The following is a 27,148-nucleotide window of genomic DNA, read 5'->3' as shown; positions in this document are numbered from 1 at the left end:
CAACGAGAATGAATTCTTCTCTACAACTTAGCCTTCACGGCCGTCCTCTCCATGCCCGGTCCATCCCAGACATCACGCTCAACAGCTCGCGTGTTGATATACTGCATGCCCAACTGCTCCACCTTTTCCACACCCAGCAAACGCATGCACGTTTCCGTTTCCGCTTTCAGGACTGTTGTGATGTGTTAGTGCTAAATCACAGAAAAAGGGCGATGTCAACAAAGACTTACTCTCAAGAACCCTCGCAACACCCTCCTTACCACCCGCACCCAATCCAAACAGCGCCGCCCGTCCCACGCCCACACCTTTGGCACCGAGACAAAGTGCCTTGACGACATCTGTTCCGCGCTTGATGCCGCCGTCTACCCACACCTCGATGCGATCGAATACTTCAGGACAGTACTTTCGTATCTCGAGAAGCGTGTGTACAGCTGGCGGCGCGGTGTCGAGAGCCCTGCCGCCGTGATTTGACAGGATGATAGCTTTGACATGGGGTGCGTGTAGAGAAGCCAGGTAGGCGTCTTCATGTGTCTGAATGCCCTTGAGTACAATGGGTTTGTCCGTGTGTTTTGCTAGCCAGGGCAAAGTAGAGCGCCACGTCAAATCTGCGGCTGTGCCCCAGAACAGAGACTGACCCATGCCCATTGACTTCGGCTTCGGCTTCTCATCTTCGCTGGCTTGTGTGGGTGTAACCGCGCTCGTGCTAGTCTTAGACAGCGATTGTGATTCCTGGACCGAGGCGCGCACGGGGAGGTTGGAGCCGACGTTCTTGCTGCGCTCGTCGTGTTCGCGCTTACCGGGTACGGGCGCGTCGAGCGTCAGGCAGATGAATTTTATGCAGTCGAGTTTGTTCATGCGGGCGAGGATGGCTTCGCTCTTCTGGCGCTCGTTCTGGACGTAGAGTTGCCAGCCGAAGACCTGGCCTGGTGTGGCGTCTGCGACGATTTGCTCGGGCGTCATGGACGCGTTTTGTGAGATGATTTGCATGGCGCCGTATTGCGAACACGCTTGCGCAATGCCCCATTCGCCGTCGGCGTTGGCGAGGCGCGCCATGGCGGCGGGCGAGACATAGATGGGGAGTTTGACATTGTTGCCGATGAAGGACGTCGATGTGTCGCAGCGGGTGCAGTCGACGAAGACGCGTGGTCGCAGCAGTATGCTTCGGTATACGCTGTTGTTGAAGGACTTGCTCTGCAGGTCGTCACTCGCGGAGAAGTAGTATGCCCAGGCCTTGTATGGGATCTGCTTCGTTGCCACCTCTTCAATCTCATCGAGGTTCAGCAGGCTGTCCAGATCCACCGGCCCTTCATCTTGCGCTTCGCCCGTCTCTTCCGGTGTCTTCTCCTCTTTCGGGAGGGTGTCTGTGTTGATGGTGCCGAGCTTATCGGAAGCTTCGAGGTTCTCTTCGAGGATGCCCGGCGGGTGGATGGGATCGTATTCTTCGGTTGCGTCGGTGCCGGCGAGTTGGAGGATGACTTTGGAGCCGCCAGGGTGCTTTGGGATAAAGCGCGTTACATCGTAAACATTGCCGTACAGAATCACCCAGCAGCTTTCCGCTGTGTTGTGCTGCGCGACTATTTGGGGGTGTCAGCGATGAAGGTTCAATCGGAATGCGGAAGCGGCAACTGACCCTCGGCATAGTCGAAAACCTTTGACATGGTGCCGTGCGTTCAAGTAGTGGTACAGCACGGAATATTTACAAGCACACACGCAGAAGACGCAAAACAGAACTCTACAAGAAAAGTGATGAAGATTGGAGAACGAATGAGTTCAATTGTTCCGACGACAGAGCAGACGCCGACGTCTTTTAGCCAACCCCAATCTGTGGGGAGCTCGGGGTAGTGCCATCCCGAGTCAGGCAAGACGGGCCGCATTTCTTCTTTTGCAAAGCTACCCCAGGTAAGCCGGATATACTGATGGCTAATTGGCGGTCATTTGCTGTCTAGATCTTCTGACCTGATGCTGTGCTAGCTCCAACGCCGTGTACTGTTGCACCTCTCTTCAGTACAGCTACACGATGACGATATTAGCCTCAATTGCCGCGGTATTTGAACGTCAATCATCCACATCACTGCATCAAGTCCAAGCCCTCAGCGTTTTCACGAACCATGCGATATTTAATGCCGTTGTTTCTTGAATGCTTTTGTATTCTATGGGTATCCCTGGCCAGATTCGAGGCTTGCGAAAAAAAAAGGTGCAGCATCGCGTTCCGCCTGCCTATGTATTAAACAGCCTCTGGACTAGATGCGGTGCCTTCGCTTTTTGCTCTCCTCTCACGTTGCAGCACTCTGGTTCCTTTTCTCTGCCAGCCGTCGTTCAAATGAAACTTGATTCCATCCTTCTCTGTCGCATCACATTCGTTGTCCTTCGCAGTTTCGGCATCATCGTCATCGCTATCGTTATGTGTCGATGCTATGACCAGCTGTTCCAGTTCACTATGAATATCCCACCGAGAGGCACGCTTTGACGTTCTGAACTTTGACGGGCCAGGCCATGTTTTGGGAGATGATTCTGCAATGGAACGCGAAAGTGTTGGTCTTGCCAGTCTTCCACTTCGCACTGCTTCTCTGCGCCGATGTACCTGATACTTGCGTCGCTGGAGAAATCTTCCGCGCTGGGTATCATCTGCGCCAAATATTAATATGACATCCAGACTGGATATCAAATGGGCCAAGGTGCTAGGCGATGCAATGTTCAGGAGCGAGGGGGGAAGATATTCACCAACCCTCAACCGGAAGATCCGGCCAGCCATGCTCTAGCTCGCCTTCATTCGCAGCCTCTTCACCCCAGTCCATCTTCTCGAGCTCGTTACGGAAGAAATCTTGTTCCTCCTCGAGAACGCCAGGTTTAGCACCTAAGCTTTCGGGGTATCGCTTGAGGTTGTGCCAGTGTGTAAGTGATCGTAAGGCCTGCTCGAGCGGAACACTTTCGTCAACCTCGGCATCCACGTCACTTCCTGCCAACCAGTCGTCTCGGAGCTCAGGTCGACAGTGCAAATACACTGCAGTGATGACGCGCATGTTCGACTGTCGCCACTTGCGACCGCAGTACGGAACTTGGTTCTTGAATAGCTTGAGTGTGTACAGGCGTAGTTCCGGCTGTGGTACTTTCAGGCTCTTGCGAAGGAACTGCGAAGACTTGTACGAAACAAGCATGAGGTTGCGATGTGCCTTGTTCTTGCAGATCTTCTGCATGATCCGCAGGTAGTTGATTGATGTGAAGAACGCGCGCCATGAGAAATTGGTGATTGGCTCTTTAGGCAGCTCGTTAGTTGGAAAGCCGAGCTCGTCTACCTCTGGAGGCTGTAACTGGGCAGGTGGTAGGGCTGGCTCAACACCTGATTCGTTCGAGTCTTCTCTGGACAGTCGGATTGGGGGTGGGACGGCGTCGTCTTCGTCAGATTCACCGTCATGCGCTTCACCTTCGTTTCCTCCAACGCGGTCCTCTTCAGAGGCGTTTCTGGAATGTGTCCGGCAAAAGTTGAAGAAGTTCAACTCTTCCTGCTCACTCTTGAAGTTCACAATCTTCTCCACCTCTTGCAATTGTAGTAGCTTCAAGATCAAAGGAACGTAGCTTGAGTCAACGAGTAGCTGTGTGATATACTCGAATTTGAGGATGTGGGACACTTTGAACCATTTGAGGATCAATATAAGAGTGCCGGTGACTGCTTTATCCAGGACTTCTTGTGTGCGCATCGCGTCAAGCTCCTCGTTCGTCGCCACGGTGCTACCATGTCCGTTCATGCCGCTCATGTCAGGCCGTCCGGCTGTCGTGCCGTTCTGGTTATCCTGAAATTGGAAACCGCTCTGGAGCCCGTTCGCGCCACTGGACTGTGTCACAAGTGCCGTGACGTGCGCAAGGATGGCTTTGATCAGAACAATGATTAGTGACTGTAGATTAGGCAGTGCGATGCGCTAGTGGGCTGTTAGCTGATGCATCCCTATCAAGCTTTGGTATACTTACGTAAAATTCCTCGACCAAGTGCAAGCGCTCCTCATTGCTGCCGGGTGCGAGTTCTTTTGACTGAGCTTTCTCACTCGGTTCAAGTGACAGCTCCTCGATATCAGGGTTCTCGTCAGGGCCTGTCCAACCGCGCTCGTATTTCATAAATGCGACACGTTCCTCCCACAGCTGCTTCATGGCACGCGTAGCCTTCATACGTCTAGCGAACAGTTCCGCGGCTTCCAAGATAGAAGCAGGAATATCTGAGCCCTCCCACTTGCGTCCCACCAGAAGGTCCTGTAGGTCGGTCGAGCCCTTTCCGCCCAACTTGTTACTAGACTCGTCGAGTGGCGGATACAAGAACGGGAACAGTTGGTTTGTCTGGTAGTTCTGCTTCTTTCCACCTTTGCCACCGGGGCCTGCAGGTGAAGGAGGAGGCGAGGGTGCCGGAGTTGCGATATGAACCGGTTGATGCAGGATGGATGTGCTGTTACCGTTTGTGTCGCCTAGCCCAGAGCCGAATACATGGTTGCCAGCGACCTTGTTAGGGTGGTTCTTCAGTGGTGGCAAGATGGAGTTGTTCTCTGGCTCAAGAGGAAATACGGGAAGCGGTGGATTGTACGCAGGATACTTGGAGCTTATCTCTTGTCTGAAGAGGTGATAATCAAGAGGGGACGCGGTGATGAGTGGCTGACCCTTGGAATCCTCCGACTCAAGGCTGGTGTCCCGGAAGGTCTCTTTGACCTTGGCAACTTCTGCAAGACCGCCGAAAGTCACCAACATGGCCTTCCAGAGTAGCAGTGAGATCTTGCTAAGCGGTAGATTGATCGACTCGTCCCACCGCAGTTTCGCGATAAGATCCACGAATAGCATAAGGAGACCTGGCTTCTCTAAGTCGAGAATGGCGCTTCTGAGGGTGCGGCTATCCTGCGTCTTTTCCTCATCGCGTGCGACTTCCAGCAAGATATAGACTGCAGTCATGGTACACCATATTTCGCGTCGTTCTGCCTCTTTCGAATCGCGTTGAGCATCAGGTGTGACATCTGCGCCGCATGCTCGCAGGAGCGACGAGCTGAGTGCGTCCACGATGGTCTGTACGCCATTACTCTCGGCGAGTAGGTGCACATTGCGCTTGATGAGCGAGGCCTGCCGGCCAGACTTGATGTATGCAGAGTTGCGCGCTGCGGTCGTGCTCGACTCTGCTGCCTCGCCCGCGGCTGAGTCAGGGAGCCCTGCAGTCTCATGCCAGCATCCCAGGAGGACATAGACCAATGCCTCCAGCTTCTTCAACCTCAACACAGGGTCGACTTCCTTGAGTCCCCCCAATAGATGACGCACGAAGTCCCCGTGTTGTGTCGTCGTCGCTGAGGCCCAGTCCAAGCCGTCCTCGCCATTGGACACGTCGTTTAGGCCATGAAATGCGCTCCACTCCAATGCGTAGGACGCCTGGGTCTTGAGCAGCATTGCCTGCTCCTCGACGGCATACGAGAACCACTCCTCCAGCTCCTCCTCGAAACATGATGCGTCATCGTATGTGAAAGCGTATGGGGCGGGCTCGACCTTGGGTATGCCCCTCACGAGGTTCTGCAGTTGTGCGAGCGAAAGCGAATCGTTCTGTGGCGTGTCGGGCGGCGGTACAGGCGGTGCGGGCGGGGGCAGGTTCGGCGCGGGCGTAGGAACTGAATTGCCTCGTTGCAGGCCGGGGCGGGCTGGCAGGGTGAGGGGAGGCCCGGCTTGGGGCTGGTCCTGGTCCTGTTGCAGCAGTATGCGCTGCTGCTCGGCGGTATCGAGGGGCAGATTGAGCTCTTCCTCGGGCTCCGCCTCAATGACAGGAAAATCAGCGCTCGAATTCCCGATCAGCTCAGCTGCATCCAGTATGGGAGGCACGAGTGGCTCTCCGGGCACGTCGCTGTCGGCCATGGTCGGTCGCGTGAATTATGTGGGTGTGGGGTTGTCAGGTCGGTGGAAACGTGCTACGCCCACCATGTCTGGGACTCCTTTCACGTGCGGATCATGGTTTTCGGACGGATCAGTTTGGGAGAGCGGCGAGGCAAGTGTCTTCACGGTTCAAGAAGGTGAGTTGCGCTGTGTATGCACGGCAGGTGGGATGCGCCGACCGCTAACGGATGGGTAAGCAGGGCTCCGATTAGCGCGACTCCTGCTAAACATTCACTTGTTTCTAATGCCCGTATGTTGCAAGTCATCCCAACAAAACAGTCTCATATTACTCATAACACAACTAGCGATGGGTATTGCGTACCGAAATTGATGTACCATTGCAGAACGCCCCCTTGCTGTAAAATGTGTCGCTAGCCCTCAGAAGGCGTAAGAGAAGCCCCGGTTGTCTGTATGGGAGAGGCCAACCCAGGCGCACCGCGATCGCTGCCGCCAGATGCAAACGAATAAGAAAACCCCGTCCCTAAAGAGCGAGCGATATCTCCACAGCTGTACGCCGAACATAACATAATCTGCCGCACTGCCAGTGCGGGGAATGAACAGTAGACCGACAGGTCGAGAAAAGAAGACCAGATATGTGTCTTCCGAACATGGCTATCAAGGCAAGGTTGCTATCGCGTCGAAGAGATAGTCGAAAAGCGAGGCTTCCTCCCAGTTCTACATGGGATTAGCTCCCGTCTGTTCGCCGTTCTCCTGGCGCTCTTTGATCTCGTCGGGTATGATGCCGTTGGCTTCGCATGTGCGCTTGTAGATATTGCACTCGTCCCACGCCCGTTGGCATTCGGCCTTGAACTTGTCGCAACTAGCGCTGAGCTCGGTGATGGCTTGCTCGGTGAGTAGCTTTTCAAGCGTCCACTTCTCGATGTTTTGCTGCTCGTTCTCCTTCAGCTGGGTAATGAACTGAACGGCCCGTTGCAAGATGGAGCCCTTGTTCTTCTCGCAGCCGGGGACGATCTTGGCTAGTTCGTTGATTCCCTCGTTGATAGTCTCGCGACGGCGGCGTTCGACTATGCAGCTGTTAGTAACTGTATCGGGGAGGGCTCGCACGGACGCCTACCTTCTTTGTGATTGTCTCTCCGGACCTTGTGCCACTCATCTGTGCCGACTTGAGGTTTGTGCGCAGAGCTTTGCGGTGGCGAGTCGCTGGGTGCTGTTTGACCGGGACGACCCGTCTGTGTAGCTGCCTTCAAAGCCTCGAGACTAAAGTCTTGCATGCGCGTTTGTTGTTGGCCGTGGTCTCCCATGCTGAAGGAGCCGTCGCCTGAGTTCTGTGGCTGGAACTGGAGTTCCGTCGCCTGGGGGACCGTCATCTGGTGATAGGCAAGTGCGGCGGCGGCAGTGTCGCCGACACTCGCGGTGTTGGTCCCACCGTTGTGGTGTACGTCGAACTGTTGCTGCATGTCGTCGTCGGCGGCGTTGTGCGCGGCGAGAAATGAGGCTGTGGCTTGGTCGGTGAGGTCGTTGTTGGCGGAATGGGGAGCAGGTCGGTTCAGGCCTTGGTCGCGCGTGTCGCGCTTCCGTTTGTTGGTGTGGACGTTGTGGGCATCCAGCTTGCCGTCGGTAGGGTATCCGGCGGTATCAGCCATGGTTTCTGGTGGGGTATCTGGAAGGGATGGGTAGAAGCAGCTGGAATCCGCGTGGGACGCTAGGATCGACGTCGAGGTTCTGCGCGTGGTTGCTGAGACGGCGAGGTCTGGGATGTACAGGACCAATGGTGAGTGAGGGCGCTGAACTCTGGCTAGGAGACAGTGCTCCTTTGGGCGACCAGGAGGTAGCCGTGAGTGAGTGAGTTAGGCGGGTGACGTATGGGAAGGCTGGTGAAAGTGGCAGAAAGACGCGCTCGAAGCGTGAGTCGCAGGCGCAACGCACCGGGGCGGGGGAGCAGCGGCGCTGTGCCCACCGGTTCACGCACAAGCCGAAGACGACTTGATGTAGCAATCGAGCGCTTGGGAAGCGCAATAGAGGCCTGCGTTCGACAAACATTAGCACGGGCGCGAGCAGGTGAGTAGGTCAAGGTGGTGCGACACAGCGCCAGCAAGCAGAAGGATTGGGCGCTTCCATTTGGCCGTTGTTGTGAGACGCAACTGTCACGACTCAAAAGAACGCCGTCGTATCGTGCGAGCGGTAGGAAGCGCACAATGGCGTCGTGCGTCGTGGTGGATGCGCGTCCATCGAGTGCGGGATGCCGACCGACAACACCGCGGAAAGCGAGCGGGCAGGCGCGAGGCCACCATGACGCCAGGTGCGCTTCTCAAACGACAGCCCGTGCAGGAGCGCAGGGTGGCATGTCTATGCAGGGCTTTCCGGCGGTCGCGCGAAAAGAGCCATGGTCACTTACCGATGGTACTGCGACGATGTTCCAAATGGATGTGGATGCGCGCGAAATCAGGTGACGGACGAAGGTGTAGCAACTTGTTCGGCCGGCGACGCTTGACAGGCTGGATGCACACTGAGAAAGAGAGAAAAGAGAACAAAAAGCTCTTACCTGTCTTGAAATTGCAGACTTTGGGCTTTTCTTCAGGCAGGATCGAACGACCAACTTCTGAGTTGAATCACGAGGAAGGAGCAGAGATGGTCACATGGCAGGAGCGCTATTTAGGAAAGGAAGGCACGACTGAGCCAGCCCACCCGCTCAGCCAATCAGCGTATCGCGACACGCCATGCAAGTTTCCCCACTCCCAGCCCGCCATCGCAACCACTACGTTATCACAGTCCTGCCGACGCGAGGCATCTACTCCGGAGTACTTAGAGCTTGCTATGCACTGTACGCTTTCGCATCACTCGCACCATCATGTCCTTAGCCACACAAGTACTTCGTTGCCCCCAGTCCCTCTTCGCCACCACGACGACAGCACCCCCGCCAGCCTCACTACGATACCAGCGTACGGATGACACCCCTCTAGACCACTTAGGCTCAGCCGACACCTCCAATACGCTTCACATGGCCTCAAACAGAGACACAGGTGTGGCATGTGACACGCTGCCCCCCACATTCTGGGCTATCGTCGACTACGCTATACCCTTTTTGTCATTGGTCCCATCATGCAATACACATCCATTGGGAAGATCGACTCCCACCTATCTCCTTCACTCTGCGCTCGAGTATTGATGTCTCAACTTACGCGCTGCTTACTAGGTCTTGTTGTAGATGTATCTATCTTTCAAACGGCTCTCGGCTCTCCTCGTCCTCTTGCTATCTGTGCAAGTATGAGGCCCAGTCTATTGCTTGCTATTCGCTCAAGTGTGATCCGCGGAGATAAACCAAATTTTGATTTCGTATCGGTATGGAAAAATAAAATCGAGACAGTCCCTTTACATTTTTACTTTACACCTCCACATAGATCATGGACAGTCCAGTGTGCGTGCTCGATGGACGTCTTCATATTATCGGTACAACACATTGAACGAGGCGGGCCAAATTGGGGGCATACAGGAAAAACCTGAACACTCTGGAGCCCACGTTGCCTTCAGGTCGCCTGCTTTGGATATTCTTGCCTTAATGTAGGCTGCAGGCCTGTCCGAGTTTTATCTTATGCGAGATAGGTTGCAACAAATCCGATTTTGATCGGTAGATCTGAAATGACGAAACCGGTAGTGCTGGGAGTAGGTATAGTCCCTCTCCTCGGTGGCAAACGGCGAAATCACGTCAGGCTATGAAAATCCTGAACACCCTGGAGCCTACATTAATGTCAAGTCACTCACCTTGCATGATTTTGTCCTAATGTAGTCTGCAGACCTGTTTAGTATAAGCTAAAAAGGCGCCTGTGTATTCATCACATATGCATGTCAACCTAAGAAAAGTCTTATAGTCCTAGACCCTACATCAACGGTAAATCACCTACTTTGCGTGTTTTCATGTTGATGTAGCCCCCAGACCTACTCAGCTTTTTTCTTGTCTAAGGCGTGCGGCATATTCTACCAGGTAGTCTTAAGAAGTGAAGAAATAGTATTTAGTGAAACTAAGAAGGAATATATATACTACAATCTACATCACTTAGAGAGGCTATTTGCAGAGCGAAGACGTTGAAGTAGACGAGAATCGCTGTTGTTAGACGAAGATTCGTGAAGAGCAGTAAGCCAAGAGATAAAGCGAGTGTGCTTTGGAGACTGAAGGAAGAGTGTAGCGTTGTCGAACCCGCGAAGCATCTCGCTGTGACAAAAGTAGAGTTCCTCGACGTCAATGTGCGTCCAAGCATAACGCCCGACCTTGGTAAATACCGATGGGTAGAGCACTCCGAGTTGCGGGGACACGATAGCGGTTAAAGAGAACAAAGCTTCTGGAAAGCGGTCGACTAGGTATTGCCAGGACTCATTGTTGGTTGTCAGTCCGTCCACGCCCGGAAAGAGGAATAAGACACGGATGCGCCGACCCGCCAGAGCCTGAACATGGTCAATGACCCTTCGCATCGTGTCGTATACGCTTGCCACTCGTGCTGAATGTCCAGCTGAATTGAGAACTGGGAGTGTCGATGTGATGTACCCTAATACCAGTGGGATCCAGACCGGCCTAAAGCTTTGCATTGCTAGCGCTCCTTGTGTGTCAATCTTGTCGTGGGGTCTTGGGTAGTTGTTGAAGACTTGTTCCCATTGATCATACATCGCTTGTAGGCGTACATCGACGTCTTCCGATTCGTTGTGGAAGACTTCGGTGTCGGAGCTGATACCGTCCCGTGGCCTGCCCGAGCGACGGAAGCACGGAAGTACCATATCGTACGTGCGTGTCGGGTCAGGCGGTGAAGCGCAAACATGGAGATCTGTGCCAAAGATAGCACGAGCCGCGGTGGCGCGGATGGTAGTGCTGCCTTCGAGGGCGTACGCTTCGATGCATGTAGGGATAATGCGCGTATTGGCCTTGATGAATTTCCCATTAACAAATGAACCGGGATGGCGAACGTTCGCACGGGGGAATTTCATTGTCCTCTTGCTCAGCGTTTTCCTATTGCGCAGCATAGTGCCAAGCTTATAACGCATTACTTGGAAGGCTGCATTGCGGATCGTAGGAAGGTAGCGCCTGGCAAAACGTCGCATGAGAGCTTCTTGTTTGCGACCACTGAAATCTGGTACGGATTGGTATGGAAGGTTCTGCGTCTTGTGTTCGAGAATGGCGACGGCTTCGCTACGGACAATGATGTCCTGCTCGTCGAGGTCATGCTGCGTAAGATGATGTCGAATCTTAGGAGAGTGAGATATGCGCTCAGCGACCCTGAAGTCCTACCGATCTTGACGACCTCATAGCTTCTATCTTCTTGTATCGAACCCCATTCGGATATCTCCGAATCTGATGCAGAGTGCCGGTGATCAGTTGAACGCGGAGTCTTTGATACCGCCAAGCGAGGTGCGTCTATCGAGAATAGCGACCAGTCAATGTCCCACTCCAGGGCTGGGCCCTCGGTTGTATCGTTGGTACTGCGGCTGTGTTCCGTCCAATTCTCATGCTGCTTCGCTGTGTACCTGGGATGAGGACGAGAGGTTTTTGATGAGCTTGCCCATGTTGTTCCTGCAACGTTGGATGCCTCTTCCACCCGCTTACGCTCTTTGCGCTCTTCTTCTCTTTCTTCTCGCCATTGCTGCCTTTTGGACCGATGGCTCTCGGATTCTACAGCTTGATGCTTCGAACTTGCGTCGCGGAGATATCTGTTGTGTTTGTTGATTATGAGTTTGCGTCTTCGGACGTACCGGGTCTTGTCGCGATCTAATGGTACTACTACGGTGACTGAGCCGCAAGAAGCTTCCCTTAGATAAGGCGGTTGCACTAGCTTCTTGTTACCTCTCTATAGTACGTAGAAGTTAGTTAGACTAACTTAGGTGGCGGGAGTAGGCAGTCTAGAGAATTCGATCTTTAGGAATCTACTAACGCTTCCTAATAGGCCTCTCTTTACTTCTACAGATGTACTAGGGTAGATGTTAGTAGAGAAATGCGAGGGACGGCAGAATTCTTCGTCTTCCGACTCATTCGCGATACTCTTAGGTTTCTTCAGTTCCTTGCTTGCGAAGTCCGCCTCTTCCTCTACTTTGGTTGAAATATCCGACATCTCCGCCTCTTCGGTATCTCCTACAGCATCCGCTAGATCGATCCTACTGCGCGGTCCGTACAGGAGCTCTACCTCCAGCTTGTAGTCAAAGAGAACGCTGATTCTCGCTATAATCTGGTCCCACACATCTGCGTCTGCGTCTGATGCCGTGATGACGATAGTAGGTTTTAGACCGTCGGTGGATTTTCCAAGGTTAACACAGTCAAGGCTCAGCCACTTCCTATTCGCGATCGTACGGAGAAGGGTTCGTCTCTTGCTCGCCCAATAACGCGCTATCTCTGCCGCCGTCGGTCCTTGTAATGCTGTGACTGTGAAGCTCTCGCCGACCACTCGGTCGATAGCTTCGATCGAAGCGTCTATGTTGTTGGATAGGATATACTGAGCGATTTCTTGGACTGCAGAGGCGCAGTGCTCGTACTGGCGCGGCTCTCCGAGATCCGTATAGGATACGATCGTTGGGTGGGAGGTGGCCAGTTCTGTAGGCCTTGTCCGCGCGACGTATCGAACAGGACCGAGAGTGCTTACGCTATGAGTATCTAAGATTTTGTTGATCGCGGGTTGGTGGGCGACCAAGTGTTTGGTGGTCGTTGGCAGACTTTGCAGTGGCAGGCTTCGCAGCCTGGGCCAACCGAGTCGCCAGGCGCATCTTGTATCAATCTTTGGCTCCATGATCGGTATATCTCCTGCAGAAGCAAAAGGTAAATGTAGAGAGAGACGTGCATTCTCTATTAAGAAAGAGGGCGCACTGTGTGCAGTGTTCTCAGATCGTGAACGTTTGTGGGAGGAGAAAGCACGGTCGGTGAACGGGCGTTTGGAAGACATTATTGAATGAATGTTCTTCGTTGGTTTGGCTACTGATTCGCTGGATGTAAGCGGTAATCCGTCGTACCCTGGTTTCTTGTCATCGTTGTGGTGGTTGCTAGTCGGGCTAAGGCCAGTGGGGTTGCGCATGTCGCCAGATAGATGCTCGATGTGCGCATCGAGCGCAGCCTGGCTCGAGCAATAAGGGGGATCACGGCCGCTGATAGTGCTGTGTGCTCCGGTGAACAGCTCCCGTCGGAGTGTCATGCCAACGCTCAAGGCGTTGGAGGCCGACTTCGCGGGCTGGTCATTGTGAAGTAATGTCCTCACGTTCCACGCTGTGAAGACCCCGCAGTCATCTGCCTCTTGCTGCACTGTTTCCTCGTATCTAACGGCGACCGTGTTCCAATCGACGTTCGCTAATCTGGACCGGGGGTGAGAGAGCGCCACCAGCGCAACGAATTGCCGGAGCTCCTGCTCGAACATAGACGTAGATCGGTATCTACGTCCTGTGTCGTACACGCGCATGAGACCCGCCCCAAATTCCATGCATAGGGCCTGCACCACTACCCAATGGCTGTTCGTCGGATTCCAAGTGAAGACGATGAATGCTGCGGCGTCGAGCTCAGGGAGGATGAAGACTGATTGCGGAATAAGTGACGCGATGTCGGGGCGTATCTCGGGGTTAGATGATGACGTGCCGATGGTTGCCATGTATACTGGACGGCTTGTAGCGACATACACGACCTCCGGTGAGTACCCCCGTGAATTGCCACATCTCTCGACAAGGAAGTCGATAGTCGTGCCGGACAGCCACATCTTGGCTTTTCACACCTCGAGCATAGAGGCGAGGCTGATTGGCCACGGTCCGAGCGGAAGAAGACGCAGCGGTATGGCACCGTCGGACTCTTGATATTGCTGCACAGCCATGTGAACGACGTCACGGAGCATCCCCACCCGTGGGCACGTGTCCATTCGGAGGGTCAGCTTCAGGATGTAATCGGATGCGCGGTCCAAATCTTTTGCCTTGGTAAGCTGCATTGCCTCAATGTCCGACTGGCTTGGTGGCTTCGACAAGTCGACAGTCAGCTTAACCCTTTTCCGAGACTCTGGCTCTGGGGGCTGCGCGCTACTCTGACTGAACGGAATGGCGACGCCATAATCTTCGTGGTCGTCGTTGTCCGGAGGAGGAGACCAGTCGTCCTGTATGCTGGGTGTTCCAATGGGGTGGCAGTGGCAGTAGATGCTGCTGTGGGAGTGGGCGTCGCGGATGTGATGGGCGTCGCGGTTGTGATGGGGATGGCGGCTGTGATGGGGATGGCGGTGGCAGTTAATGCTGCTGTGGCATTCAATGCTGCTGTAAGAGTAGGCGCTGCGGTTGAGATATTAGCTGCCGTTGGTATGGGCGCTGCGGGTGAGATGTTGGCTGCAGTTGACATGGGCGCTGCGGTGGTGATGGTCGCGGTGGTGGTGATCGGCGACTTTCTTGCATCGAATTCTGCTGGGGGTTCCTGTCCGTCGCCGGCTTTATGCTGAGCTGGCGGAGTCTCACCAGGCTTGGACGTGGAGGCAGCGGGCGGTGTCTTCAGCGCAGCGGGGAGTTCCTTTCCGTCACCAGCTTCATGCTGAGCTGGCGTAGTCTCACCAGGCTTAGACGTAGAGGCAGCGGGTGTGCTGTTCTTCTTGTCGTATGCTTCTCGGTGTTCCTTGTAGGCCCGCGTAGCTCTGAATTTGTTGGCGGCGTTTACCTCCTCTCTCATGAAGGGCTGCCAGTATGGCTCTCGTAGAAGCCGGTTCATGACCTCAATCTCAAGGAGCTCTCGTCGGCTCTGGAAGCGAGGCATGCTGGGCTGAATGGACTGGATAATGACAGGACTGGACAAGAACGGCGCGGAAGAGAAGAGCAGAAGGGCAGCGAAATTACGCTCGATATGCTGTGGCCCCGCATTTTGGAATTGATTGTGCGCGATGTCTTTCTGTTTGAGGAAGCTGCGCAGGCGCGAACTTGCGGAGCGGCGCGTTGGAGGAAGTCGCGTTTGGGGACGACGAGCCGTACTGGGCAAAGGAACCTATCTCACCTACGTTAAGCAAAGCCTCTATCTAATAGATAGCAGACTACAAGAAGTATGCTATGTAGAGCTTACCAGACAGCTGTAATTTGATACATCGTGAGCTGATGCGCGTGCTGCAGCGCGCAAGTTCAGCCAACTCGGCTACGACAACGAGCGCGATGCCTGCGATGCCTGCGCTCTTTGCGCGCTGCAGCAGTTGTGGGACTATAGACGGCAGTAGCCGGAGAGCTGAAGATCCGGTGCGAGCACAAATATCCAAAGCACTGGGATATGTGGTACTTGAATACGGAGAGCTGTAGGTAGGTAGGTCGGAGTCTTCAAGTTAGATAGAGACCTTTGCGGTTTAGCGGCTGTACCGAGCGTGGGTGACGTCATAGATCCTGCGCTGGCGTCTTCCTCACCCCCACCCCCACCCCTCAGACGTCTCCTAGTATAGCACCACCAGCACTACGGCATTGTAGACTCTGCTTCAAAATTCACTCCGGTCTCTCGTTACGGACAACATCACCGGCGCAGCAGTATGGGCCAAAAGAGAATATTAGAAGATGCCGAAGTCGCGCAGGCGGAAGACACCAGCTGCAAACATGCTAGAGTAGACTCTTCCACGCCCTATCCATGAAAAGACGTCAGCGCGAAGAGGAGGGAGACTGGAAAGACGAGCGACCCGATCCAGATCTCGTCCCAAGGCGCTTCCTCTGCCAGAGTAGACTCTTCCTCGCCCTACCCAGGAAGAGACGTCAGCGCGAAGAGGAGGGAGACTGGAAACAAGAGCGACCCAATCCAGATCTAGACGTCTTCCCAAGGCGCCTCCTCTGTCGTTCCATCATCCACGCCATTATGTCGAACTGACCTAATGCCTCCGCCGTTTCCAGACCCAAAATTCGCGAAAGCCGTTTTGTCATCCGACTACGGATCGTTTCCGGAAGGGACCCAGTCATCACATCATGGGTCCTTTCCAGTCCTCTCGTCTCCAAGGAATGTCCAACAGGCCTCTCCCACTCCCGCAGCACCAACATGAAGTCTCTTCTTCTCCGCCATGTCTCCCACAACAGGGCCGGACAAGAGAGTCACAGGGAGTATCGTGCGCAGATACAGGCCCCTATCTGACTAGTTTGCTCGCCGACTACGAACACGTCGGAGAACCAGACCCCACATACATTCCAACAACATGCTCGAGAAGCAGGGGAAGTGGCAACGAGTTCGCAACACCCTATGCGACTCCATTCAAAGAGAGGACCGCTGTGGGGTCTGCTCGAGAATGCGCAGCGGCCGGTACCCGTACAGGTCTTGACGCCAGCGATATGGCGAGCTGCGGTGGTCACAGGAACCCGGTGGAAGAAGGAGAGGACTAAGAGAAGGAAGAGGACCACGAGGATCAGAAGGACGACGGAGATGTAGATGGCATGGACACCGCGCCTCTTAGGCTATGCATTGCTACCCTCTCTACCTCTACTTCGCACAGAAAAGAACATGGGGACATGGATATAGATATCGCGCCTCTTAGGCTATGCATCGCTACCCTCTCTACCTCTACTTCGCACAGACAAGAAGCTGGGGACATGGACATGGATGTCGCGCCTCTTAGCCCATGCATTGCGACCCCTCCTCTACCTCTGCTTTGAACGGTTGAGAAGCTGGGGCCGTGGACGTTGGCAGGCGGCGGAGATGGTGCGAGACGAGCAGACGCAAAGGACATCAAACATCAATCGCACACTAGCCAGATCAGTAGCAGGAAGTGCATTATTTGCTAGAATACATCGTGGTTACCTCCGTCATGTCATTGGCATCACCCGGCGCCTCTGCTGGTCCACAGCAACTCCATCCTGCTCGCCGTGTACGCCATACCAAAGAAACAGCCTATGCTGGGATGCAATCGAGTGTGACTGGGCCACTTCCTCTTCGATTCCCAGATACCGTGCCGTCTGCATCGGTCGCCTCGCCGTTTTCCACCCCTCATGCCCTCCGCCCAGTCTATAGTATTCTCCACCATCCACAGTGGTTGTATTCACCGTCGTCCGCTTTTCCTCGGGCGCTTACGCGGGGTCAGACCACCCAGAGGTTCTCCTTTCCCACCAGATTTCATCTTCCGCTTCAGCTGATCTGTCGAGTTCTGCGCACCATGTACAAGGATCTATTTTCAATTAGTGAAGGCAAAACAACTTCGAATGTATAACGAACATTCACATTGTCCTGGACCAGGAACTCGATATCGTACGCATACGGTTGTCTCCCCTCTCGAATTGCGATTTGCAATCGCCTATCGTTGTCGATCGGACTCCAGACTCCAGGTTTGCTCTGCCATGATATCTTAAGCTTATCGGCATTTCTCTTCTTCTCTTCTGGCGTCTCTCCGGGGAGCGAGGGAAGATTATAGAGTTTGACCCTTAGAAGTTCGAGCCTCAAGCTCCCAGCTTTGATGTCCTCGTGCAGGTTGGTGGTTGATGCATCAGATAGAAGCTCAGTGCAGCGGAATGTGCATTTGTCGCCATCTGGTGATGTGCCATCGTAGTATGCCAAGGTAACCTCGCAATGCCTCATCTGATATAGGCCTTTGAACTTCTCGTATTGCAAGGCGGGATTCAACCTCCACGCAATCTTGTCTGTTCCACCAAGAATGCTCCCTGTATCCGAAATAGTCATGTCGGGGTTGTCTTTCCACCACTCCGCCACTCTGCGAATGAAACTGCTCACCATACTCTCCTTCCAAGCTACCGGAGCATTCGAGGCGCCAGACAATAGGTCCATGGTCATGATATCGTCGCGCAGCCAATCTCCATGGCGATGCATGAAGTCGTACAGGGAAAGATCTGGTAACTTGACAGACCTGTCATCAGACAGAAGTCCTCTGCGGAATAGAGCAATCGCGATATCATTCTGAAGCTTGTACCATTCCCCGATGGTGATGTTGAATCCCACCGTGAAATCCTGGTCGCTGTACTTTGGCTTGTGGATTCGACCATCTGTGTGCGCATCTGAGTTGTCGTAGAAGGAAGTTTCCGGATATGGGTAGCCGGCGCGCTCGACATAGTACAGGGGATTTCGGGGGTCCGACGGCAGTAAGGTTTTCTTGACAACCACAGGACGCACATCACTGTTGTCCTCGAATTAGTGTATTTTCTAAGCATACAGAGAGGGTAATGCCTCTTACGTCTCGTCAACATCCGACATAGTAAGATTGACACCGAGATCTTTACAACCAGTTGCTCAAGACCCTTGAGTCGTATGGGATGCAAGGTCTGTGGTATGAACGGTCGCGGTACCAGGGACGGGTTCTTGAAAGCTGTCTTGACTGGAAGTATGGACAAGCTGCGCGCGAGCTTATCATTCGTAGTATGATACTGGAAGATCTGTGGCTAAAGAGGTCGAGTCGGTGTCGGTTTGCCGTATAGAGATGGCGACGAGCGGTGAACGAGAAAGTGAGTGCAACTTTTCTCACGTTGTGCGCGCTTGCGGGTAGATGATTGAAGTGTCAACCTAGACGGAACGAAGACGTGAAATGAGAAAACCGCTGAGCAGAAACACGCACTGATGATGAGTGGGCGCATTGACCACATTGGGCGAGCAAAGATTACCTAATCAGCGGTGAGTAGAGAGCTCTCACACATGTGCCTGCGACACACCCTCATCTATCACCTGGCCCACTAAGGATTACCTTGCTCGACCCTCAAAGTCCTCTCCAACCATTCCAGACATGACAGATCCGGGTGAAGCCGAGCGCCAACTCCAAATCTGGCGTAAGTTGCGACGCAAGAATAGAAGACGGATAGGCGATCGTGCTGACAAAACACAGTCAATGCGAGTCCCCACTTCATGAAGAAAGACAACGCCGCGTACTGTACACAGGCAAAAGTAAGCGAGATTGTGAAGAGCGGTCATGTCTTCCAGGATCCCCTGCTCCAGAGCATCGCTCTGACAGACGGCTGAGCACGAGATATCCGGAAGGTCCTTTGTGGAATGATGTGGCCAGATGACACCAAGGAACCGATAAGGATTGGATACTGGAACGAAGAAGACGTGACACTGAATAGCCTTGTCTCCCCATCAGGCGATCACACTATAGAACTACCGCGAGATGCCAGGAAAGTCGCGGCGGTGATAGGGCACTATATCCAGGATAGGATATCGAGACCTTGTTTGTCTGAGCCCGAAGTGTGCTCAAACTGCGACGAGAACCCAACAATGCCATCCTGCCTGTTGCCGGGTTGTCGCCAATTCGCGGAGCCAACGAGAACGAAAAGACACCAGGCGTGCACAAATTGCATACTCCAGGAACGAAGATGCAGTCTGGCCATTTTGGGTACGTTACCACTTCTGAAGAGTACGATGATCAATAGTTTGCTGACTGCCTTCCTGTAGAGGACTGGGAAGAAGAGTGGGGAGGGGAGAGTAGCAGACCGATGTCAATCTTCGAGAGGGATGAAGGGCTGAACATTGGTGCTCACCATGAGGCAAAGCTCGACATCGACTCCGCCAACAGATCCGCATCCCCAGAGCAAGAGCCAGCAGGTCAATATGATAAGCGCCAGGCGACTGGTATCAGAGACAAGCCCCAAGAGCTGCCGACGCAGGCCCACATACGCGATACTCAGGCAGCGCACACAGGCGCCGTCGACTTGACCCAGTCAAGCCTTGCATCCAAGTCAAGCCGCGCTTCTCCTCCAGATAGGTTCAAGTCGCCGACGGCCCAGACCAATCCGGCGACACACAGCCAGACCGCCGCGCTCGCACATGGAGCAGATGGAAGCAGTCGAGAGAACACGGAAAGCAAAGTGACTTCCGAGAAACCAGCCCAGTCCGCCAGCAGGATGGACAACGAAGTCAAATCCAATACACCTTCGCCGGCCCGCTTGAAGCGTTCGACAACACATGTACCCAAGTCCTCGGTGGAGAAGATCGTGGACAGCGCGCATGCGAATGCTCAGACAGACATGGTAAGCCTCCCTAGCTACCCATACCGCCTCCCACCACTTGCGGCAGACGTCGACGCGTGAGTATGCTAACACTCACAGGCATCTGGCCAGCCGGCCGAGTTACACGACAACAATCTGCAAAGCATTCCGTTACGAAGTTTAGATCTGAGTATCTTGCCACGCTCCTTGCTGGTGAGAAGGCTGTATAGTCCGATGTACGACTTGTAATTGAGAGAACCCACGAAGCGTAGCGACACCAGGCTGAGCTTCTCTAGACGGGAGAGAATACGCTTGAAGAGGCTTGTTCCACGATCGGTATCCAGTACAGTGATCCGGAGATGCCGAGTGAAACGCAAGTTTCCAAGAACAATCGAGAATTGAGCGGGGGTCATCTTGGACGTTATCCGGCCGACCACGATGTCGATGTCCCGGAATCGTGCGTCCGTTCCAACTCGGTGCATTGCCTTGCAGGTCATGGACAGTTGCACTTGGCTCTCCTTTTCGCACTACCCAAGTTAGCTTCAACACTCTGCTGGAGCGCCAGTCACGTTACGACCGAGTTTGAGCGAACACCAGGGAGTACTTACATAGTCAAACATCATCATAATCAGTTCATCGGGAAGATCTATGGCGGTCGCATACAATGTAGTTACTGGAGGGGCGGCCAACGCTTTGCCGGAGCGAGCCGTACTACGAGTGAGCCTATCCCTCGCTGCCGCGCGCCTTGCCTTCCTTGCCTTGGTCCTGGAGGCGGCGTTTTTTTCCGGGGCGTTTTCTGCAACCTTGCGAGTGTCATGTCGCACTGTCGATGTGGTTTCCGCCGTGCGCTTCTGCGTCTGCTTCTGTTTCTTCTTGTCGTCGGTACTTGGCGAGTAAGATCTGCGTCGCTTGTTGAACTTGATCGATTGATGGTGGCCGGGAGCCATGGCGGGTATTCAGTAAGGGGGATAAGGTACGATCTCGGTGTCAGTGGTTCAAAGAAAGTAGAGCACGCCAAGTATAGGAAGGAATTTCAGTACGTCTGTGCGTCTAGGCACTCTTCGCGGTGCAAGTGAATAACGTGATCAAAATACCTGACGGACGTGGTGGAGCACGAGCCAATACGGCCGCCGGGGTCCGACAGGCTGCAATAAGAACAAGACTATCCCTCCTGACTGTCCTTTCTTTCCTTCCCTCCGCCCACCTTCCCACTTCTCTTCGGTACCCCTGAGTACCTCTTTTGTTCCGAAACCTTCGCTCACATGGATGGATCACGCCGTTTACGGTGTAAGTCGAACCGTCCTACGAGGCCCATCATGCTGCCCCCAGACCTGATGGTCATACCATGTGGACAAAGGGCCCGCTACGCTGTATGACGGGTTCTTGCCGACATCTGTGAGAGCGGGCTCCTCGTGCGGGTGTTATGGGTAGCCACGGACCGAACGGAAGAAACGTGCGCTTGGCCGCTCATCTGGCGCAAAAGTTCTTGGAACTACGTTCCTTGGGCTGGACCTTGAGCACCCAACTGGGCGAGGACGTTCAATAACCGCGAGACGGACGTGAGTGACGGTACCACACGAAGGTCTCGAGACCTAGGCGAGAGCGTGTTGGGGCTCTTGCTGACGATCGAACGGCGCATCCCAACGCGCTCCGATGCGCATGGTAACATATAGTAAGCCCCCAACTCTTGATTTCGCGAGCACATAACCCCCAAATAGATTGCCCGACCCCCGGGCCAATACAACGGCGGAAATGTAAGAGCAGAGGTCTCACGAGAGCCCAAGTGCGAGCTGCGTTGGGGGCTCGTACTGACGAAGCGGAGGATAATTACCCACCCTTTTTTCGTTGATTCTACTGCTTCATGCAGTGTGTTGAAGAAGAGAGCTACGCGAGAGTGTGTCAAGAGCACGAAACTGGTGCCCTCAACTAGATGTGACAATACGCTCACAACTCTCACCCGGTGAAGAAATAGTCCACGTCACCGATCTGTCAGAAGGAGGGAACATGGCAGGCATAAAGCTGGACAATTGGACGATGCACATGAACGCTACGAAATGAAACAGAAGGTAATGCAAATGAAAGCAAGGAGCGAAAAGAAAGATTGTGTGATGGCCGTTGAATTCGAGCTGTCTTTTGGTAGCTGCTGTCGTGTTGATCTTGGATGGGAGGAGGTCGGAAGACGGCCCCGAGATGGTGACGCGCGAAAATGGCACGCTATGACGTCATCACTGCGCGTCACGTCTACGCGAACATCGACGTTCCATTGGGCGTCTACAGGTTTCCACAAAATCATTGCTATGTTTTCTTGCAGATCTCGGTAGTGATTGAATTATCATTCCACTGCCGGACTCCTTCGCTGTACGTGGCTACCTCGATTCATCCCAGAGTAATGGTGCAAAGAAGTTCCTCGCCAGGTCGAATGTCATGGTGAGCCCAGGTATACCCACATCCTCCTCCGTAACAGCCCAGTAGTCCTTCAGCATCTCCAACTCCAGCTCTTCGAACAGCAAACTAATTCCAAAATCATAGTATAGAAAAGGTTGTAGCTCTGATAGCTGAGCCTCGAAAACCTTGATTAGTCTCGCGAGACCCAGCGTGTCTTCGTCGCAATCCGCCCAAATCTCGTCCTCCACCTTTTCCAGCTCTTGGCGACGCTCAACCTTGAACGGTACCACGCCCTTCTCTGCCCAAATGAAGACATCCACCATACTCGCCGCACACTCCCACTCGGCCAAGAATCGGTAGCGGAAGCTTTGTGAGCACCAATCGCAAGCGACCAGCCCGCAGACAGAGCAGAAGTTTGTCCAGCTATTCGCACGATATGTACATCCTTTGCAGCGCGAGTAGCTATACTCTGTCGTATAGAGCATCTTGCGTCGCCACGAGTGGATACAGTTGAGCTGCAGGAAGCTCGGAGTACCGCCGTCGAAGATGACGCTAGCGTCGTGTGGTCTCGGGGCCAGAATGGGGACGCGTCGGCTGAGACGAATCTGCTGACGAACCAGGTCTGACGGTGGTGACGGTCGTGGGCGTGGTGGTGCTGGATCTGGTGGAGTTACAATCTTTGTCCCGACTGGAACAACATCGTCTGCAGGAGCAGCTACGTTAGCCTCGCTCTGCGCTGCGTCTACTTCGCCTACTTCGCCATCTTCGATGGAATGACCTTGAGGCCCCTCGATCCAGCTCAGCTCAGATTCATTGTCAACGTCATTAGTTTGACCATCTTGCTCGGCTTCATCCTCGGGGTCGTGGACCACTTGCGCCGGATCTGCTGGATCGGTCGCAATCCCATCATCAGACGTATTTTCGTCTGTTGCATCATCCTCGTCGTACTCCAGTTCATCATCTTCATAACCCCGTTCGTCGCCATAGTCTATGTCATCATCCAACTCATCATGGTAGCCATGATCATCAAAGTCAGGATCGTTGTAGCCATCGCCATCATAAGCTGCATCGTGCTGCGTGATGGCGTGGCTTAACTGTCGCTGGCCAAGTCGATTGAGTCCTGCGCGACTATAACCACTGTCTCGATGCAGGCCGCGAGCACCAAGCTCATACCCCTGTTCATCATACCCCGCGACTGGATCTCCGTAAGACGGGCAACCTTCATCCTGATGGAAGCCTTCGTTGGTCCAAGGTAGTAGGCAAACGAAGCAGAAATCATGACGACAGTAATGACAGGTCATATGGTTGCAAGCTTCTTTGTGCTCCATCCAGACCCGGCAATTTGGACATGACTTTGCGCGACAGCTGCTCGAGTACTCAGGCATCCACTTCGGCCGCATTCCTGGCTCGTCCGACACTACACACCTGTGCTCTTGACCTTCCCACTCATGCTGGCATCCGACGCAGGTGTTAGTCCCGCATCCGCAGTGCGCCACTGTGGAGAAAGCGTGGCTGTTGTCCACATGAGATCTCGGGATGAATGAGCGACACCGCTCATTGACACAATAAACGCGAATGGCGCGTGGTGTGTAGTATTCTTGTGCCTTGAGTGAGTAGGTCTCGAGGACCTCTGGGCTCAGCAAGTGTTCTACAAGACGACGTGGAAGTGGAGTACAGCACCGGGCCGGAAAGGCTTCAGTGTCTGCGAGGGCAGCGTTGTAGGCGTCGACGACGCAGTCTTTGCACATGAAGTGTTCTGTACAGTGAGCGACTCCTTCGGAAAACATGAAGTCATCTCCACAGATACAACACTCGTACTGGACCGTATCTTCGATCGGCCGCGTATCGACAGATGGGGACTCTCCGGCGCAAGCTTCCTGCTCGTTGACTACACACACTCCGCCCCTAGCTACCCTTCCCGCGGACTTTCGAGCTTTGCGCAAGGCCTTGTGATTCATGCCGGAGGACGGAGCTGGGGTTGTGTACAAAATTCCTTTTGGCAAGGATTGATCGGCCATGACTGAGGTCGATCTGATAGGGATTTCTGGTTGGTCCCTAATCTTGCTTAATGGGTAGACGGGCGTACTCAAATTGAGATTCTGGTAAGTCGGTATTCAGTTGACCAGCCGGGCTGGAGATAATGGGCCCGTGGTCATAAAAGTGAGCTGGTTTATATAGGGAGCGGGTGCTTTCATCGCCACCTTAGTACTAGAGGCGGGCCCATCACTAGAATGGTAGGAAACAGGGCATGATGTCTGTGCACTCCATTCACCCCAGTAATTTCTTGAGGAGTCAAGGAGTTGTAGTGGGGGCTTAGAACTCATCTTTTTTAGTCCGTAAGGCTGCTAAAAGGGTGGGTGTGGAACTGTACGGAAGCGCTTGTGTGACCTGGAAGTGAGTATCGAATAGTACCTGTACTAATTGGAAGCAAGCAGTTTGCGCTTGCTATTCTTATACACCCCAGACGATCAAGTTTAACAGAATTCCAGGGATGCACCGTTCAAATAGGGGAGACAGATATACGAGCACGATCGACATCGGGTTGCATTAGCAGTTTCTCCTTGTCACTTAAACCTCACCGACAGATCAATTACAGTTGAGTCCAATCGCACCGTTCGTGCCATTGAGAAAGCCCTTCCCTGGTACTGGCACTGCAATCCCAAGGCCCTCCTCCTCTGCCATCTTCTTCTGCCACGGCAACATCTCCTTCGCCGGTACCGCCGGCCCAACCTCACCGCCCTCCTTGCGCTTCTCGGCCCATTCATCAATGTCTTTCTGCTCGATGAAATTACCATGCAGACCCAGACGCAGCTTAATAGGTAGATGAATGACAGCCAGCGGCCCCTGGGCAAGGTTCTGCGCATCAAAGATGAGGATGTCGTTGCGCAAAACATCGAGATGGTTGAGCAAAGCCATGATGTATCCCTCGCCTTCCACAAAGCCTGATGGAGAAGACGAGGCCTTAGGGACGAAGACAGGCTCTTGGAACGTACATGTTGGTCCTGCCCAGAAGGTATCTTTCTTACCATTGTCCCACTCATAGTGTCCCAAGACGTTGAAGAGTCCACCGGCTGGCGGGCCACACTTCTGGAAGTCATACGGCTTGCTTGGGTCGATGTTACATTGCCAGAAATGGTTGTACTTCTTCGTTAGGACTCTATCGTCGATACGTGAGAACTCGCCGTTGATACCAAAGAGCTTATGAGGCTGTACCCGTGTGTTGGTTGGAGTTTTGGGATCAAAGACCCAGCGGTAAGTGTCAGAGACGAGCTTGTTACGTTGAAGTAACGTCGTGGGTGTGTTTGCCTGGCTGTCTGGTGGGAAGAAAAAGAAGACATTGTCTGAAGCTATGGTCAAGTCGACGACGATGTGTCCCGACGAGTCTTCGTATGAGCCAGCGACGTGACCGTGAAAGCCTGAAATCGTTAGCGCCTGTCAAGATATCACTAGTGGCATACACACCGTTGTCGGCGCGCAGCCAGACAATGTCCTCTGGCTTTCCATTCCGACGAGGCACGATGCCGTACCACTGGTCTTCGTCTGGGTCCCACGCAAAGTGATTGCCGCCCTTCTTGAGCCTTTCAGCATTGACCTTGATTGGTGTGAGTGGTAGAATCAAGTAGTTCTTCGTGATAGCGCAATCGTGTATCATCCCACAGAACGGTGCCTTGTACCAGCATTCCTCAGTTTTCTTCCCATCCTTGTCAATCGTGTACACCACGATGTCACAACTGGCATCGTACCCGTTACCTCCAGCTTCATAGCCATAGCATACCATTTCTCCAGTGTCTGGGTCAAATTTGGGGTGCGCAGTAAACGTTGGAGATTGTACCTGTCCGTCGAAGTCATATCGGCCGACCGTCTCTAGCGTGACCGGATCCATAGCGAAAGGTGGGCCGTCTTCCTTGATGGCTAGCAGCACTCCGCGCCAGAAGATGATGTTAGTATTGGATGCTGTTCTGATAATGCCTTTCACCATCTCGTTATCGGTATATGGGTTTCTGTATCGGCCAAGCAGAGACTTGCGCGCCTTCGTTTCCGCCTTGAACCGGTCGGTATGTACATATCGCTGCCTGAAGTCGACGTGACCGTTCTCGAAACGAAATGCTGAAACCGAACCATCGCCGTTGAAGTGTATGTCCTCCTCGTATAAGGGTGGGAAGCGATGGTCTGGTTGTATACGGAAAAAAGTTCCGTTTATATCCTTGGGGATCTGAAAGCACTGAGCTTCCGCGCTCGGTCTTTGCAGGACGGCATACTCACTGTACCAGTCGTCTCGAGCTCAAAGATGTCGGCTTCGAGGCGCGATGGTTTGTTGAAACCTTGGAAGAAGCCACTATCTGGGAACTTGACTTGGTCATCCGATCGGCTCCCTCCATGATACGCTGATGGGGCAGGGTTCGCGAGAGAGAATATGTGTGCCATCGCGTACGTGCTGTGCTCTCCCGCATGGCAGTAAGGTGGTCTAATACTAATTGTCACTCATATTACAATCTTTCGTTCTGGCAAGGAGATGCATTGGTTTGCTACCAGACGTACTGCCGTGCTCGAAAGTTACGAGTATGGATGTGGGGAGGTGGACTTGCGGGGAAGTTGGAGATGGTTACAGGGGTTGTTGTGCCCGGATTGATGCGACCGCGCGGGATCGCAAGCGGGACTATTGGTCCGACACAGCATTGAACCCTGAATATGGGACGATGCTACACTTTTGGACACGGACATAGCCGTAGCGCTGGACTGAGAGTTTCCCGTCCGAATATAGCTATTACAGATCATAGCACGCAGCTGACGCAGGGATGTTAGGTCGCCTTGCTCCGTCTCCGAGCCGCTGAGAGGGATGCTTTACCGGGAAAACTGGCTATAACGCAAATCAAATGGTGGTGACTGTGAAAGCTTGTGTGGCGACTTTGGTCGCGTGCAGTTGCTCTTTCTCTAGGGCTTGCTGCGCATCATTAGCGATGTAACTTTGGGCTTCCAATAAACCTGTTGGACTGCATAGAGTAGGATGCAAAGAGCTCTGAAGCCGTGGCCGCGTTGTGCTTGTACGACACCAAAAACGCCACTGACGAGT

At 53.7% G+C, this 27,148-nt stretch overlaps 9 protein-coding genes across 9 annotated transcripts; 1 reads left to right on the top strand and 8 right to left on the bottom strand.

Moving 5' to 3' along the window:
* Window positions 1–20: 20 nt before the first annotated feature.
* J4E92_009723 (uncharacterized protein) lies at window positions 21–1,658 on the bottom strand (the record flags this gene model as incomplete). The annotated part of the gene is made up of 3 exons (XM_051501066.1): window positions 21–172; window positions 231–1,574; window positions 1,631–1,658. The coding sequence occupies 3 exons, from the start codon at window positions 1,656–1,658 to the stop codon at window positions 21–23; spliced, it is 1,524 nt and encodes a 507-aa protein (XP_051348797.1).
* Window positions 1,659–2,717: 1,059 nt separating this feature from the next.
* On the bottom strand, window positions 2,718–5,862 carry J4E92_009722 (uncharacterized protein; the record flags this gene model as incomplete). The annotated part of the gene is made up of 2 exons (XM_051501065.1): window positions 2,718–3,914; window positions 3,964–5,862. The coding sequence occupies 2 exons, from the start codon at window positions 5,860–5,862 to the stop codon at window positions 2,718–2,720; spliced, it is 3,096 nt and encodes a 1,031-aa protein (XP_051348796.1).
* A 693-nt stretch (window positions 5,863–6,555) lies between these two features.
* J4E92_009721 (uncharacterized protein) lies at window positions 6,556–7,484 on the bottom strand (the record flags this gene model as incomplete). Its single annotated transcript, XM_051501064.1, has 2 exons — window positions 6,556–6,905; window positions 6,956–7,484. The coding sequence occupies 2 exons, from the start codon at window positions 7,482–7,484 to the stop codon at window positions 6,556–6,558; spliced, it is 879 nt and encodes a 292-aa protein (XP_051348795.1).
* A 3,384-nt stretch (window positions 7,485–10,868) lies between these two features.
* On the bottom strand, window positions 10,869–13,550 carry J4E92_009720 (uncharacterized protein; the record flags this gene model as incomplete). The annotated part of the gene is made up of 3 exons (XM_051501063.1): window positions 10,869–11,669; window positions 11,754–12,456; window positions 12,820–13,550. The coding sequence occupies 3 exons, from the start codon at window positions 13,548–13,550 to the stop codon at window positions 10,869–10,871; spliced, it is 2,235 nt and encodes a 744-aa protein (XP_051348794.1).
* Window positions 13,551–13,559: 9 nt separating this feature from the next.
* J4E92_009719 (uncharacterized protein) lies at window positions 13,560–14,575 on the bottom strand (the record flags this gene model as incomplete). The annotated part of the gene is made up of 2 exons (XM_051501062.1): window positions 13,560–13,787; window positions 13,871–14,575. The coding sequence occupies 2 exons, from the start codon at window positions 14,573–14,575 to the stop codon at window positions 13,560–13,562; spliced, it is 933 nt and encodes a 310-aa protein (XP_051348793.1).
* Window positions 14,576–16,808: 2,233 nt separating this feature from the next.
* Window positions 16,809–17,971, bottom strand: J4E92_009718 (uncharacterized protein; the record flags this gene model as incomplete). Its single annotated transcript, XM_051501061.1, has 3 exons — window positions 16,809–16,934; window positions 16,982–17,902; window positions 17,963–17,971. 3 exons carry the CDS (start codon window positions 17,969–17,971, stop codon window positions 16,809–16,811), a joined length of 1,056 nt encoding a protein of 351 aa, XP_051348792.1.
* Window positions 17,972–18,494: 523 nt separating this feature from the next.
* Window positions 18,495–19,922, top strand: J4E92_009717 (uncharacterized protein; the record flags this gene model as incomplete). The annotated part of the gene is made up of 6 exons (XM_051501060.1): window positions 18,495–18,537; window positions 18,594–18,633; window positions 19,087–19,100; window positions 19,160–19,734; window positions 19,813–19,832; window positions 19,877–19,922. The coding sequence occupies 6 exons, from the start codon at window positions 18,495–18,497 to the stop codon at window positions 19,920–19,922; spliced, it is 738 nt and encodes a 245-aa protein (XP_051348791.1).
* A 2,136-nt stretch (window positions 19,923–22,058) lies between these two features.
* Window positions 22,059–23,302, bottom strand: J4E92_009716 (uncharacterized protein; the record flags this gene model as incomplete). The annotated part of the gene is made up of 2 exons (XM_051501059.1): window positions 22,059–23,171; window positions 23,297–23,302. 2 exons carry the CDS (start codon window positions 23,300–23,302, stop codon window positions 22,059–22,061), a joined length of 1,119 nt encoding a protein of 372 aa, XP_051348790.1.
* A 1,361-nt stretch (window positions 23,303–24,663) lies between these two features.
* On the bottom strand, window positions 24,664–26,502 carry J4E92_009715 (uncharacterized protein; the record flags this gene model as incomplete). Its single annotated transcript, XM_051501058.1, has 3 exons — window positions 24,664–25,493; window positions 25,540–25,989; window positions 26,301–26,502. 3 exons carry the CDS (start codon window positions 26,500–26,502, stop codon window positions 24,664–24,666), a joined length of 1,482 nt encoding a protein of 493 aa, XP_051348789.1.
* Window positions 26,503–27,148: the final 646 nt, after the last annotated feature.

This window comes from Alternaria infectoria (genome assembly GCF_024043175.1).
Source record: "Alternaria infectoria strain BMP 0036 chromosome Unknown scaffold_26, whole genome shotgun sequence".
NCBI classification, from domain to species: domain Eukaryota; kingdom Fungi; phylum Ascomycota; class Dothideomycetes; order Pleosporales; family Pleosporaceae; genus Alternaria; species Alternaria infectoria.
Note: the sequence above shows the minus strand (reverse complement) of the source record. Positions and strands in the feature narration are given on the sequence as shown.